Source organism: Squalius cephalus (assembly GCF_949319135.1).
Source record: "Squalius cephalus genome assembly, chromosome: 3".
Classification (NCBI taxonomy): Eukaryota; Metazoa; Chordata; class Actinopteri; order Cypriniformes; family Leuciscidae; genus Squalius; species Squalius cephalus.
Window position 1 is genome coordinate 8487472 of NC_137124.1, and position 14804 is coordinate 8502275.

General features: G+C 37.8%; 1 protein-coding gene across 1 annotated transcript; it reads right to left on the minus strand.

Moving 5' to 3' along the window:
• Positions 1-381: 381 nt before the first annotated feature.
• On the minus strand, positions 382-14424 carry shtn2 (shootin 2). Its single transcript, XM_079865655.1, has 18 exons — positions 14303-14424; positions 13910-13959; positions 13302-13362; positions 13032-13126; positions 11898-12078; positions 11704-11801; positions 11041-11122; positions 10866-10960; positions 6003-6137; positions 5593-5740; positions 3499-3670; positions 3343-3401; positions 3093-3193; positions 2853-2882; positions 2531-2584; positions 1532-1712; positions 620-773; positions 382-518 (listed from the first exon to the last, which is right to left on the minus strand). Exons 1-18 carry the CDS (start codon positions 14334-14336, stop codon positions 491-493), a joined length of 1758 nt encoding a protein of 585 aa, XP_079721781.1. The 5' UTR covers positions 14337-14424; the 3' UTR covers positions 382-490.
• Positions 14425-14804: the final 380 nt, after the last annotated feature.

Here is a 14804-nt window from a genome sequence, read left to right on the forward strand (position 1 = left end):
GCATTATATCCTTTAATGATTGAGTCGAAGCCTTGGTTCTAATCCAAATGAGATTCTTTGCTATTTTTTCAACATTGCTGTGCATCTGAGCAACAAATGCACCAATAATGATGACAATTACACCAGAGAAGGATGCAATATAGTTTTATGCCATGTTAAAGTAATTTAAAATTTCAGTGCTTGGAAAATGTCAGTGTCTGATCTGTAATTCACTACAATAAAAGAATCGTTTAAAGGTCCAAATACTTGTGCAAGTCAAATATTCAAGCAAGTGAAGTCTTTTAATGGAAGAATTCATGCCTCAAAAGAACAAATGTCCAACACAACAGCAAACACAGATCGAGGGCAAAGAAAAGACAGACTGAGTATGTGCAGAATGTTTTTTATTTCTTTCATAATTGCTTTTTGAATGCAGGGGTCCTTGGGTTTTTTCATTGTGGCTTTCGCAACACAGTTAACAGGGTTAGCGCTTTATTCAGCCTTGTGACATTTACTTCGAAACAAAATCCAAGAGGCATCTGGCAGAAGGAAATAGGTGTCGAAGTAATACTTAGTTCAACATCGTGCTTCTCAAAAAGTGCAGAAGGTCAGACTAAAAGACCCCTCAAACAAAGCTCACTTTTCTTCCCAGATGACGGACTCGGAGGCCTTTATGCGAGAGACTCTCTTCTCTCGGTTCTGCTGAAGTCTGCGGAGGACAGGAGCGCTTCCGCTCTCCCCTGCCCAGGGCGAGGAGATCGAGATCGAGACCGGCACGCCAGCACTGGGGGGATCTGAGGGAACGTGACCTTACGTGTTATAATGCAGCTCACACAAACATTCACAGCCGATCAATAAATGAGGAGGCAGCTTTTAAGCACCGCTGTGAAGGATATCTCGCTTCCAAAGTGCATCCAATTAGGCCAATAAATCTGATTCTAAAATATAAAAAACCTGCCAAAGTTTCCTTTTAAAAAAAAAAAGTTTTATCCCAAGATAATGTGTAAAAAAAATATCTGAAAATTCTAAGATAACAGAAGCAAAATAGAGAGTGTTACGGAATATCTTTTTCAGTTGTTTTAAGCATAAACCTCACTAAATGTGGACTAAATATTTTATTTCTTATTTATTTAAAGACATTTCTGAAAATGTTTGGGGGTAAATGAACACTTTATGTAGAAAAATCTTTTTTCTATTATTTATATAGTTGTTTGTAGGTTGTTTTTTAAGAAATATAATTCTTACTAAATAAAATTTCTTAAATATTATAATTCTTAAAAAGAACTTTATCAGTTCTGTTCTCTTTATTTAATTTCCTAAAGGAAATTATGCATTTGGCAGACACTTTTATCTAAAGTGATGTACATTGCATTGAAGGAACACATTTTACATGTGATCAAATTATATAAAATAATCTGCAAATAAATTCAGCATTTAATGCGCTTGTTTACTGTATTTGCTGATTATTTCAATAATGAGGTTTAGGATTGACCAGGCTTGTGTAAACTGAAAGTTTTTCAGGAATGTGACGGAGTAAAGGAAGAGATGGTACCTTTGGGTTTAGATGGAGGAGATGTGTTAGGGTTAGGGTTAGGGTTAGGTGAGGTCCCTTGCTCGTCCCCCATGGCCCGCCTCCTCCTCTGGAGCACCATCTGAAGCTCCGCCTCCCCAACATTACGGCTGAAGCGTTTTTTCGGTTCCACCTTTCGGGGGCCAGGTCTTCTCATGGAAACCTGAGTTACATTAAGGTTGCATTAATACAATAAGCCACGAGAGGTGATGACAGTGATTTTACGATGGTTAAGGAGCCCCAAAATTTCCATACTTATGGTAAAATCACCAACAGAAACAGTACTATGATTAAACACACCAATGTTTAATAAAACACAGTATAGTTTATTAGCTTGTGGCGTTTGCTGCAAGTACAGCTCAAAAGTTTGGGATCAGTAAGATTTTCTTTTAAGGATAAAAATACAGCAGAGATGCATTAATAGATTAAAAGTGACAGTAAAGACATTTATGATGTTCCAATGAGATTTTTATTTCAAGTCAATTCTGTTCTTTTGAACTTTCTATTCCTTAAGAAAGTGCATCACAGATTCCACAAAAATATTAAGCAGCACAACTTTGATGATAATAATAATCAGAAATGTTTTTGAGCTGCAAATCATCATATTAGAATGATTTCTAAAGGATCATGTGACTCTGAAGACTGGAGTAATGATGCTGAAAATACAGCTTTGATCACAGGAATAAATTACATTTTAAAAGTATATTAAAATAGAAAACACCTATTTAAATTCGCAATAATATTTCACAATTTTTGACTATATTTTTGATCAACTAAATGCAGCCCTACTGAGCATAAAGACTTCCATAAAAAAAAGTAAAAAATCTTACTGATCATGACATTTTGAACTGGTGCGTCAAATGTGTGTATGCGCACTTTTTAATTATTAGTCAGTTCAATCCCAGATATTATTTCCTTATCTGAAAGTATAACCACTTAAGTATATTTCATTGTTGAAAAGTTACAGAGATCTTATTTTACCAGCATCCCCTGTAACTCCAGCACAGCTGATTTCCGGTTCTCAGACCTCTGCTCCTGTTACACAAATGACAATTATTTTTGATTAATAATAGTTTGTTATTTCTGACCAGTTACTTTGTAAACATATAATTCAAAAGCAATATAGCAAGTGATTAGGCATGTCACCAGATGCACATAGCTTCACAGACAGAAAAACTATAGGAAACCTCTTCATACTCTAAAATGTAATAGTAATCACCCAATAGTACATTGCAAGACGACCTGAAAGAACATGATAATGTGCAACTGTAAAGAAACCAATCTGAAATAGTGTATCACTCACCTTCCATGCATTTTCATCATCTGGTACAGCCTAAAAAGTCCAAATGACCAAATGTCAAATATTTCATATCAAGCACAGTATTTAAGGTACGTCTATGGCTCAGCTCATGTTATGCACACGCTCATATGGTTTCATTTCCTTCACATGTTTGATTATTGTCATACAGAAGGCGCCTCACCCACTCCTAAGCACAGTTTATGTTCAGCAAAACATGTTATAATTCAACTGTGACAGACCCACCTGTGGCGGCCTGAGAATAGGTTTCAGAGTGATGCCTTTCTTGATTCTTTCCATCATTTCATCCACAGCTCTGGACTTCATGTCCTCCGTAACTGCGGGTTCTGTGAGAAAATCAACACAGTTTTCATTGAGGATGGAGGAGCAGCTTTTACTTCCCTCGATTTAACTTCAACTTCTATTGTTTCTTGTTGATTTTGCATCTTTCTTTTTGGAATTGCACATAGTCGAGCGTAAGGTATGATTGTCTTACTCTCAGTTTGAGTGGTGTTTTCTCCACCCTTTTTTCTGTTCCTCAAGGCCTTCAATGGGCTAAATATACAAATGATTTGCCATTAATAACATTTTGAATCGTTTATTCTGTAATGTATTTTTATGTTGGGAATATTGAAAGGTGTTGAAGACTCACTCAGTGACAGATGAAGATGGAGGAGGAGGAGGAGGAGGTGGAGGAGGAGGAGGAGGAGGTGGTGGAGGTGGTGGTGGTGGACCAGCTTGATTTTCATTCGCCTCTTCCGATTGGTCAGATTGGATTGAAGGAAGTTGCTCCATTCCTCTCAGTTTATCCTGGAGCATCTTGACTAAAGTTTAAAAATTAAACTTTCTGATTAAAACATCATGGCCTGGTTTCACAGACAGGGTTTAGATTAAGCCAGGACTAATCCTTAGATCAATTAGGATATTTAAGTCGATTTTATAAACGTGCCTTAGTAAAAAAACAAAGCAAATATACTATAGTGCTATAAAATTATTGTGCAATTATTTGGTAAAAACATGATGAGAAATGTTTCAGTTTATATGGAAACTTTGGTTGCTTTAAAATCAGGTTTTTAATGTTGTTTATATGTCTATGTGGAGTTTTTAATATGAATTTTACACATGGTTTGTCTTAAAGGGGTCATATAATGGTACATGCACTTTTACAAGTTGATTGTACTGAAATGTGTGTTGGCAGTGCCTGTACACAACCATCATAAAATCCATCCAGTGTTTTTTTTTTTAATCTCCTTATATGTTTGACCCTCTCTGAAATCAAGCCGTTCGATTTTGTGACGTCACTAAATCGACGCCCCTCCCACGATGGGTGATTGACAGCAGCGTTTCAACACCGACCCGCCCTCGCTCGTGAGCGAGCTGTCTGTCATCATAGTTCGCGCGTCACTGATGATACCCTCACTAGAGCAGAATGGCATCTGCGATTGTGGTGTTGAGTTCTTCGGTGTAATAAGGAACACAGCCGTCATTTGGATGTTCCTAATTCCGAACCATTGAAGATGCAGTGGCTGAGTTTTGTTTTTGAAGCCATATGCCCAAAGGATTGACGCGGGGATTCCCTCATTGGGATTCCTCACGATCGTCCATGCTTTCATGTTTGCGCGAATCATTTCACACTGACAGCTTTACAAACGAGAAAAAACGGATCGGTACCAACATGTTCCTGCTGAACCTCCAGAAGAAGTGAGTGTAATGTTTTATTAACCTTTATATTAATCTTTATATTAATCTTTGCAAATTTGCAAACCTTGCTGCACGCTTCATGATGAATGCGGCTGTTTACACTCAGGGTACATTACGGCATGTTTTCTATGTACGACGTTCTCAATATAATTCATAATCCCACGTTTATAATGAACAACGCGTTATGATTATTGTGTTAGAAACGGTGTACGCACAGAACAGAGGGGCGGGGTGAGCAAAGCTCATTATCATTTAAAGACACATGCACTTAAACAGCGTGCTGAAAACAGAGCTGGTTTTTACCAGGTAAAATTAGTGTTTTCTTACAATACTAATGAGAATTTTTAATTAAAGTATATTACAAACTTTTAATTTAGACCCTAAAGAATCATATTAGCTTGTACAAAAATGGCATTATATGACCCCTTTAAAGCATAAGTCGACACCATTGCTGAGTATTTTCTCCTTAAAACTGCAGTGAACCAAAGACAGTCTCAAAAACACGCTTTGAAATCGCTGGTGTTTCTGACGTCACAAACTACCTTGTAACCAATCAGATCAACGTGTGATCGTCAACCAGTGGATCTCTGAGCTGAGTGAGTGAGTGGAGGCGGGGCTCATTTCCATATTCATAGAACCATGTATACTAAATGAGGCAAGGGTGTGGAGTTACATTCAAGCTATTTTTAGGCATGACGAAAAAAAATCAAGGAAAAAACTTTTAAATATGTCATTTTGGTGATCAAAGATGAGGTTTAAGGGATACAATCATTGACTACAGGGGGACTTTCATATCTTTGCCAATTTGAGTTCGAGACATTGTTGAGATCTCTTCTGAAACAGGAGAGACAGATGAGAGATTACAGGGGCCTTTTCTCAGAAGAACAATCTGAGTAAGTCTTCAAATGCCCTCATTTTCAACTCACTGCTGTCTTGGTGAAATAATATCTCATGTGTGTTTTGTCTTTCCTTTGGGGATCATTTCATGAAACAGAAGGTACTTTTTCAGCATTATAATGTAGATGACTTTTCAGACTAGACCTACTTTCCTTCTGAAGTGCCGTGACAGATTGCTGTGAGTCTCTCAGCTGAGCCTCAGCCTCGCTCTTCTCTTTCTCGCTGATCTCCAGCTTGGTTTTTACTGCAGTCAGGTCTGTCAGAGCGTTGAGATCCTCGCCTGCTGTCTGTGAGATCTACATCGTGTCAAATTGGGGGAAAAATACCAATTAAACCATTAAAGCCACTGATTAATTTTTTACACATTAAATGACACACTTTAATATTTAGTTAAGTATGGTATAATAAGTACAAATATGCAATAATTGTTATGTTTTTTTTGCACATGATGTAAAGAACAGGGGATTGTTTAACATCATGAGCTTGAGTGAAACGTTTGTCACCCATATAATCATCACGACTCCATGTTATCATGCGCAGATACACTGACACACTCACCTGGATTTGGTAACAGAGTCGGATCTCTTCCAGAGCTTTGCTGATGTCAGTCACTTGACTCAGAGCCTGTTGTAGTTGTTTCTCAGTCTCTGCGTTCTGAATCTGTCTCTGGATTTCCTTCTGTTTCACCAGCATCTGTAGACCATGATGTTCAATCACTCCATCAATCACCCGATCAACTGATCAATGTCAACGTGCCATCTCTACACTATTCACTATTCTATCAAACAAATAATACAAATGACTGTCTGTCTGTCTGTCTGTCTGTCTATCTATCTATTATCTATACTGTCTGTCTGTCTGTCTATCTATCTATCTATTATCTATACTGTCTGTCTGTCTATCTATCTATTATCTATACTGTCTGTCTGTCTGTCTATCTATCTATCTATCTATCTATTATCTATACTGTCTGTCTGTCTGTCTGTCTGTCTGTCTATCTATCTATCTATCTATCTATCTATCTATCTATCTATTATCTATACTGTCTGTCTGTCTGTCTGTCTATCTATCTATCTATTATCTATACTGTCTGTCTATCTATCTATCTATTATCTATACTGTCTGTCTGTCTGTCTGTCTGTCTGTCTGTCTGTCTGTCTATCTATCTATCTATCTATCTATCTATCTATACTGTCTATCTATCTATCCATCCATCCATCCATCTATCCATCTATCTATCTATCTATCTATCTATCTATCTATCTATCTATCTATCTATCTATCTATCTATCTATCTATCTATCTATCTATCTATCTATACTGCCTGTCTGTCTGTCTGTCTGTCTATCTATCTATCTATCTATCTATCTATCTATCTATCTATCTATCTATCTATCTATCTATCTATCTATCATCTATACTGTCTATCTATCTATCTATCTATCTATCTATCTATCTATCTATCTATCTATCTATCTATCTATCTATCATCTATACTGTCTATCTATCTATCTATCTATCCATCCATCCATCCATCCATCCATCCATCCATCCATCCATCCATCCATCCATCCATCCACTACGCCAAACTTCAAATCTCTTTGGACTTTTCCCCATATTTTTAGAAATGCCAACATTCAATGCTCCTTTTTACAACCTTCCCTATATTTTCTTTTACTTGTTGAGCTCAGTGGGCATGTTGATTATTCACGCAGTGAATTATCTGAAAGACTTTCATTCAACAGAACAAAACATCAATACAATCAGTTCACACAGCAATGAAATTTAGTTTGGGAAACCAAAAACGAAATCATCCATTATCTCCGTGAAATGTTAGATAACAAACAGCGTGCTTATGTTGAAAAGCAGAAACGGCGAGCAGGAAAGGGAAGTGAAAGCTTGTCATGCGGCGGACTGTTTGGACTCTCACTTCTCACCTCCATTCACTGCTCTATCGTTCAGCTCACAAGAAACGCGGAGCTAAAGCACCAGCCGCGACCCCTGCGGAGGCACGATTATAGGGAAATACATGTGCTTTACGAGTAAACGGAGAGTCTCTTTGTGCGATGACGGCCTGTTTTTTCTCCCTTCCGTATTAGTCCGTCATTAGACCCTCAGTGACTAGAAAAAAACACTGAACAAGAAGAAGATGAATGTGTTTTCAAAACAGATGGAAAACAGAAAAATGGAAGGGGTGGCGATAAAGAATGTCATTCAAGCTGTGTGGTGTGTGGCCACACATTCAGAATGAGTTTGAGTGGTGCGCGAACCGTCGGGGGTCCTTTTCACAGGTGAAGGCCCCCTGTTGGGACCCCCATTATGTCTGTGTCTGCAAATGGGGAACAATATACACAAAGCCGACAAAAGAGATGGCAGATAGGAAGTGTCAAGCAAGGACAGGGGTTTAAAGAGCGGGCGATTTTCAAACTGCCATCTCGATGAGTGCTAATTACCGCAGGAAGAGACGAGGGATGCAAAGACAGATGCCACTTTTATGCAGAGATGCTCATTTAGACTGAATGAATGCTAAACCGAGCCAGCGGGACTGGCATGGTCAATGACTGAGTGCTTGTCTGTGTTATCTCAATCCAGTGTTTTCTCTTCTTTGTTTCGTGTTTGTTTCATTAATGCAGGTCCATAGTTGTAAGTGTGAATTGACCCGATCCAGCCCAAAACTCCCATGGCCCTTGTACACACTCGACTACATCGGAAGACACTGCACTTCCTCCCATCTACTGTCTATTGATTCAGATGTTGCCGTATTGTCTTAGGCCTCTGAGCGAGAAGTGTGTTTTTCTGTCCTGTCTGGAAAACAGATATTCGGTAAACATGATTAAATTGTCTAGCTATATGTTAAATGAACATATCTTGTCATTGTCTGCTATGCCTCTTTCACCTTTTTTTATACATTTTAAATACATTTTATTTTCTACTTTATTTCTTACGCATCTGTTACAATTAGCTATTTTTGTGATTATTTTGTAGTCCTTTTATGTAAAGCACTTTATATTAGGCCTATCGCGTATGAAATGTGCTATATAGCTACTATGAATAAACTTTGCCTCTAAAAACATGAATAAAGCCCTCATTAACAGCTTCAGAATTAAGGTGTAGTCACATTTACTGCTGTGTGGTGAAATTTCACAGTGAAATCCAGTCTTAGGCTTTATGTCGAACGTCACACGAACAAAAAGGAAAACAGGTCTCGTTGCGTCCGATTGTCGGAGAAAGTGTTTACAGCGTATGGACGGCGATATCTATGGACTTTTAAGGTAATCAGCTAACCTAGTTAGTTAGTTTTTATTGTTGTCATTTTATTTTATTTTGTAGCTAAATGTTAGAAAACTTTTAGATATCAATGTGCATAAGACGGACTTTGGTTATGCTCATATTTGGTTGAAAAACCGCTCTATATTTAATGAAGCACATACAAAAGACCTGGACTGGAATCCATGCAACCCGTTTTACAGAATAAGGAAGTTTGTTGCGCATAACCCACATACTCCAATCAGTGCGATCAAAACAAAAGTTTTGGTTGAGAGTGAAAAAGTTCCCCACGCAAATTTCGCTCATGTTCAAGTGAAATCGCATTCACCGACATAAATCTGCTTGGTATAAGTGACTTGACACATGCACATCGATACCCTATTGACATTAGACGATTGGCCCTTTTCACATTTCCGGTTTCTCAGAAGCGGAAGTCGTCATAGTTGGGTAGCTAAACTTCTATAGCGGTCAATGAGAGACTAGCTACATTAAATATATCATTTTTTGTCTTCCCATTTGCTCAAATATAGCAAAAGAAAAACTCCACAATAGTGTTTTCACAACTTTCAAAAAGAGGGGAAATTATATAGAGAGATTGATAACAACAGTAAGAAGAGAGAAAGATGTCAACTTTGACCGTCAATCCCACAGCCGCTGTATTTGAAACACCCTCACAGCAGCCTTAACTTTTTTCTTCTTTTTTTAAATTTTTTTATTACTTTGATGCAAAGGTAATATAATACAAAGTAGCCTATTGCTAGTGTTATAAATGTACACACATTTAAAAAATAAAATTTAAATATAAAAAGCTTTGCAGGAATTACAATGCGACCGTTAAAACGCGTCATCGTCTGTGATAAAGGTCCATGGAACTTTCCCCGCGAAATCTCGATTTCGAATGTGACAGCACCTTTAAATTGTTATTTTTAAATGCGGGTAACGTTTATTATGTCATGCCCATAGACTGTAAAAAAATATTTTTAATCAACCAAACATATTACAATAAACGTTAAAGAACGCACCACTTCCTGTTAGTCGCGTGAGAGTCATTTCTACAAGCTCGAGCCAAGAAGGTTTTTTTTTCTTTTCTGCTGCAAAACTAGGCTGTGACTTCCGCTATGTAATAACGGTCAAAATTATTAGGCGGTAATCGGGAGTGTGGCATTTGAATTTTTACAAGCATTATCGTCATCTTTATTTACACAAGGAAGGGGATCTTGTTTACATCGAAGTGGAATTTAATCTACTCGGAACTGAACCCAAAGTCTATTTATAAACCACAAAAGTCAACTGACATGGGTTTACTGACTAGAAAGTTACAGATGTAAGTAATTCTCTCCGTTTGTTGCTTCATAAAACCCTATAATTTAAAATATTGTGTTTTAAGTGCATTTACAATGAATTATCTACTGGGTTCACTCGCACCGGCACAGTGTGTTTGTAAAGCCTTGTTTCTGGTAGCCTATCAAGATGCGTTTTGGTCGAGTGGATTACAAGTGGACGACGCTTTTACTGATGACTTTTTTTATTGTTAAATGACATTTCAGTCCCTCACAGCCTCGTTTTCAATTCAGTCAAAGATTAAATATGCGTGGCTCAAACTCTTTGACAGCAGACCTCGTATGTCAGAGCGTCCTAAACTTGTTCAACCCGTTTAATTTGACGCTTTGTTAAAATAACTTTTCCAGACAATGTTACAGCTTTTTAAGTGAGCGAATTGCTGGAGCTGATTTTCTGGCATTTTGGCAACATGGCCCCTAATCAAATGTTAAAGCCCCCCTGTAGTCAATAATTTATGATTGGTTACAAGGTTGTTTGTGACGTCAGAAACACCAGCGACTTCAAACAGGGTTTTTAAGACTGTCTTTGGTTCACTGCTTTTTTAAGGAGAATATACTCAGCAATGGTGCTGACTTATGAATTTACACATGGTTTGTCTTAAAGCATATTAAAAACACCACACAGATAAACATGATTAAAAGCTTGATTTTCACCACTGGGGGACTTTAAATTAAAAGCAGTGTGTGTGAGTGAATGACTGGGCAATGAGGCAGCTTTCTTGGTGTCTATGTTGTGCTATCTGTCTAACTTCAGTCATCCTTGTTCAGTTTGGTCAAATTAGATTATTTCAGATTTCTCCAGTTCAAAGAGTACCTGGTGTGCAAAAACTTCAGCATGCTGCCTGAGTCCTTGCTCCATTTCGAGCTTCTGAGACATCTCTGAAAACTCTTCTGTAACCAGCTGGGACACTGAGGACCGAGAAACTACAGTCAGTCTGTCGTTCTGTACGTTCTGCTCATCAATGGGAAAATATATTCGTCTGACTCACCTCTCTTCATTTTATTCACAGTTCTGCTCTGCTTACTGAACTTCCTCAGAAGAGCCTCTTTCTCCCCGACCTCTATCAGCAACTTAAGAGTAGAAAAAGCGTTTGAAGTTCAATGAAATTCAAAGTCTTAGGATTTCAGGTCACATTTAATGAAAGTAGGGCTCTGACAAGACCCCCCACAAAAAAAAACAGCGTTAACATTGATTTTTGAGGCAAATTGTGAACTATATATGAACATACAATTGCAGTCATAAAATGACATACACCTTGCAGAATCTGCAAAATGTTGCAACAAAATAAGAGGGATCATAAAAATGGCTATCACAAAACAAAACAAAGCAACAAAAAATAAAAATATGTATTTATCCAGGTAAGGACACGACACCAACACATACTTTTTAACAGGGTAATTTTTATAAATTCGTCTGACGGTTATTATTTTGTCTTGTGGACTACATATAACACCTCTTATCTGAAATGGCATGTAGTACTACATTTAAAAAATATATATTAAATTATTATTTTGTTAAATTATTAATATTTTGTAGATTTCGCAAGGTGTATGTAAATTTATGATCACAACTGTTTGCATGTCTAACATGACCATATTTTATCTGTCTTTTCATGGGATTGTGGTCCCATTTGCAGCAGGCACTATTATACCTTTTCCTTCAAATCTTCCTTCTCTTTCTTAAGAAGCTCCACCTGTTCACTGAGCTGAAATTTCTCCCCAAGTAACCGGTCCACAGATGACTGTAGTTCTGTAATTACAAACAGATTGGACAAGACTTATGGGAATGCATTTTTTAACCACTTTCGAGGCTGGTGTTATTTAGAAACGAGGCTACGGGTCCCACCTCTGATTTGGTTCTGACTCATGAGAAGTGGATCTTCACCGCACTCTTCCTCAGGGACCGGCTCACAGCTGGAATCAGCCTCAAGGTCCAAGTTCAGGGTGGAAAGGTGTTCTGCCTTTTCTTGAATCAGGGGAAGGATAGCTTGACTTTGCCTCTTCAGTGTCTTGAAATCTTTTGTCACCTGTGGGTTCAAAAGTCCCAAAGATTGAGAAAGGGTTGCTTTTTTCATGTTAAGCCTCAACATGAGGTTTGTCGCAGTCGCACCCCTTTCTTTATCCAATATCCAATGTGAACGATATCCAACAAATAATATTTGAAGTCCCCCTGTGGTGAAGATTTTAATGTTGTTTATATGTCTATGTGATGTTTTTAATATGCTTTAAGACAAACTATGTGTAAATTCATAAGTCGACAGCATTGCTGAGTATTTTCTCCTTAAAACTGCAGTGAACCAAAGACAGCCTCAAAAACACGCTTTGAAATTGCTGGTGTTTCTGACGTCACAAACTACCTTGTAACCAATCAGATCAACATGTGATCGTCAACGAGTGGATCTCTGAGCTGAGTGAGTGAGTGGAGGCGGGGCTCATTTGCATATTCATAGAACCGCGTATACTAAATGAGGTAAGGGTGTGGAGTTACATTCAGCCTATTTTAAGGCATGACCTTTTAAACTTTTAAATATGCAATTTCGGTGATCAAAGATGAGTTTTAAGGGATACAATTATTGACTACAGGGGGACTGTAAAGGTCCATAATCTGTCCTTGAGTTTCACTCAGTTTCACTCTTAAAAATAAAGGTTTCAAAAGGGTGTTTTTGCAGTGATGCCATTGAAGAGTCATTTTTGGTTCCCCAAAAAACCTTTCAGTGATCAGCTTTTAAAAGAACCAGTTTTTCTCAATGTGAAGAACATTATAAAGAACCTTTAGTGGAATGGAAAGATTCCATGGATGTTAAAGGTTCTTCATAGAGCCATCAATGCCAATAAAGAACCTTTATTTTTTGGAGTGTGGGATAAATGACTCAGTTTGGAGAACATAATAAAGCTTGTAACCGATATGGGGGATGTGAAAATTCTCAACGGAACAAATACAAGCTGTTAGACTTGCAGGAAAAGGGAAGTGTCTCTATACCTTCAGCGCCAAGGCCTCTGCGGTCTCCCTGCAGGACCGCTCGATCTGAAACTGCATCTCTAAAACATCCAGCTCCTTGAGCAGCTGAGAAGAGGCTGACATTTGAATAAATCAGATTAGCACGTTTTCAGTGACACCACAAGCAGTTTATGTTGCATTCTGTCAAGTTATGTTATGTGAGTTATGTCAAGGTTTAGCCATACAGTAAATGTTTTTCTCGCAGTAGATGAGTTGATATATGAGGATATTGCAATGCTAAAAGACTCTCACCCTCCTCCATCCTTGACAGCTTTTCATTCGCCTCATCTCGCTCTTTCTCCAGAATCTCGCACTGTATAGCAGATTACACAATGATAGTCATTTTGAAAAAAATTGCACAATTTTATTACAAATAATATGGGTGAATCAGTTAAGCAAGGACTCTGTTTGCGGAGAATCATTGGCTATGTTCAAAACAGTGCAACTTCACATTGGATTTGTGACTCTCTCCCACAATTGCAATTTTTGCGATTATTTAGGCGTTGCTTGTAGTTGCAACAAGAAGGGGCCTGATTTTATCCGCCTCAATATTGCTCTTATTATGTCTATAATATACAGTAAGAATATTGTAGCGTGCAAATGTTCTGGGACAGCAGATGAGCTGCTACTTTTGCCAAAATGTGTGGCATAAAATAGAGCATTCTGCAGTATACCGTATCCCACAATGCAATCTGCTCGGCCAGGACACCGCTAGCTCAATTAAGCATGCAAACTGCTGTTTAAAACATGTTTTTCTGTTGCATGCTGTTGTAAAAAGGCATATATAGTGCATACTGTGCCATAAGTAGTGCTATCGTTTGCATTCTGAACAAAGCCAGCTTTACTTAATCAGAGATTACCTCAATGTCTCGTTCATCTTCTGAAGACAGGGCGTTCTCCTCCTCAGACTCTAGAAGACAGCAGAGGAAGTTTTCAGATTATTCACGTGTTTCATGTATAATTAAAAGGCAGCCATATTAATCTAAAAACAAAAAAAACTAAAAAAACAGTATTCTGAATGCTTCTTTATTGAAGCCGTGTGCTGTATGTGATGTTATCATAGGGATATCTGTAAAATGAGTCATTCACGATATTCTGTGGTCAAATGTTTTATTTATCCATGTTCATTGGACTTATGGCCACTTTTATCCGTTACTGTTAATATATTTCATTACCCAGCTTATCCAGTAGAATAAAAGACCATTTTTATAGTTTAGAATGAAAATTTGAAAAGGAGAAAAAGTGTATCCAACCTGAAATTCTTTCGTCCGGTTCGAGATTCCACATAATTTGTCGAGCTTCTTGTTAGCGTCTGTTCTTCTAAATCCCTCTCGGTTTCTGAGTCAGTCGCTCTCTGTATGACAGTGTAGGAAGAACTGAAACTAAGGTACCGCTCTGCTTTTATTTCTTCCTATTTTGTTACGTAAATTCATACAAAAGTCCATTCTGCTTTGCCCTTTATGGTTAACCGAGTCAACAGTGGCTATTTAGAAATGATTTGATAAAGCAACATTCATCACACTTGTCCCTTGTGAAAGCAGCCTTGGTTTAGTGACACAGCATTGTCTGAACAAATGCAAAACATGTTTATGCACTTATAAGATTATGATATCCAAAGCGGGTCACGATGTGTGTTTTCTAATCTTGGCTTTTTGTATCTGGGTTGAATTTTACAGTGTAGAATTGATTGTTAGTTTTGTTTTCATGAGTTTGTTGAAGTTGCTAAACTGCTGATTCATAGAAATCAGTTGCAAT

Coding starts and splice junctions, on each gene's coding strand:
- shtn2 (XM_079865655.1), bottom strand. CDS start 14,336: ATGTGGAATCTCGAACCGGACGAAAGAATTTCAG. Junction 13,960..14,302: donor ACCGGACGAAAGAATTTCAG/GTTGGATACACT, acceptor GCTGTCTTCTAG/AGTCTGAGGAGGAGAACGCC. Junction 13,363..13,909: donor AAGATGAACGAGACATTGAG/GTAATCTCTGAT, acceptor TCTGCTATACAG/TGCGAGATTCTGGAGAAAGA.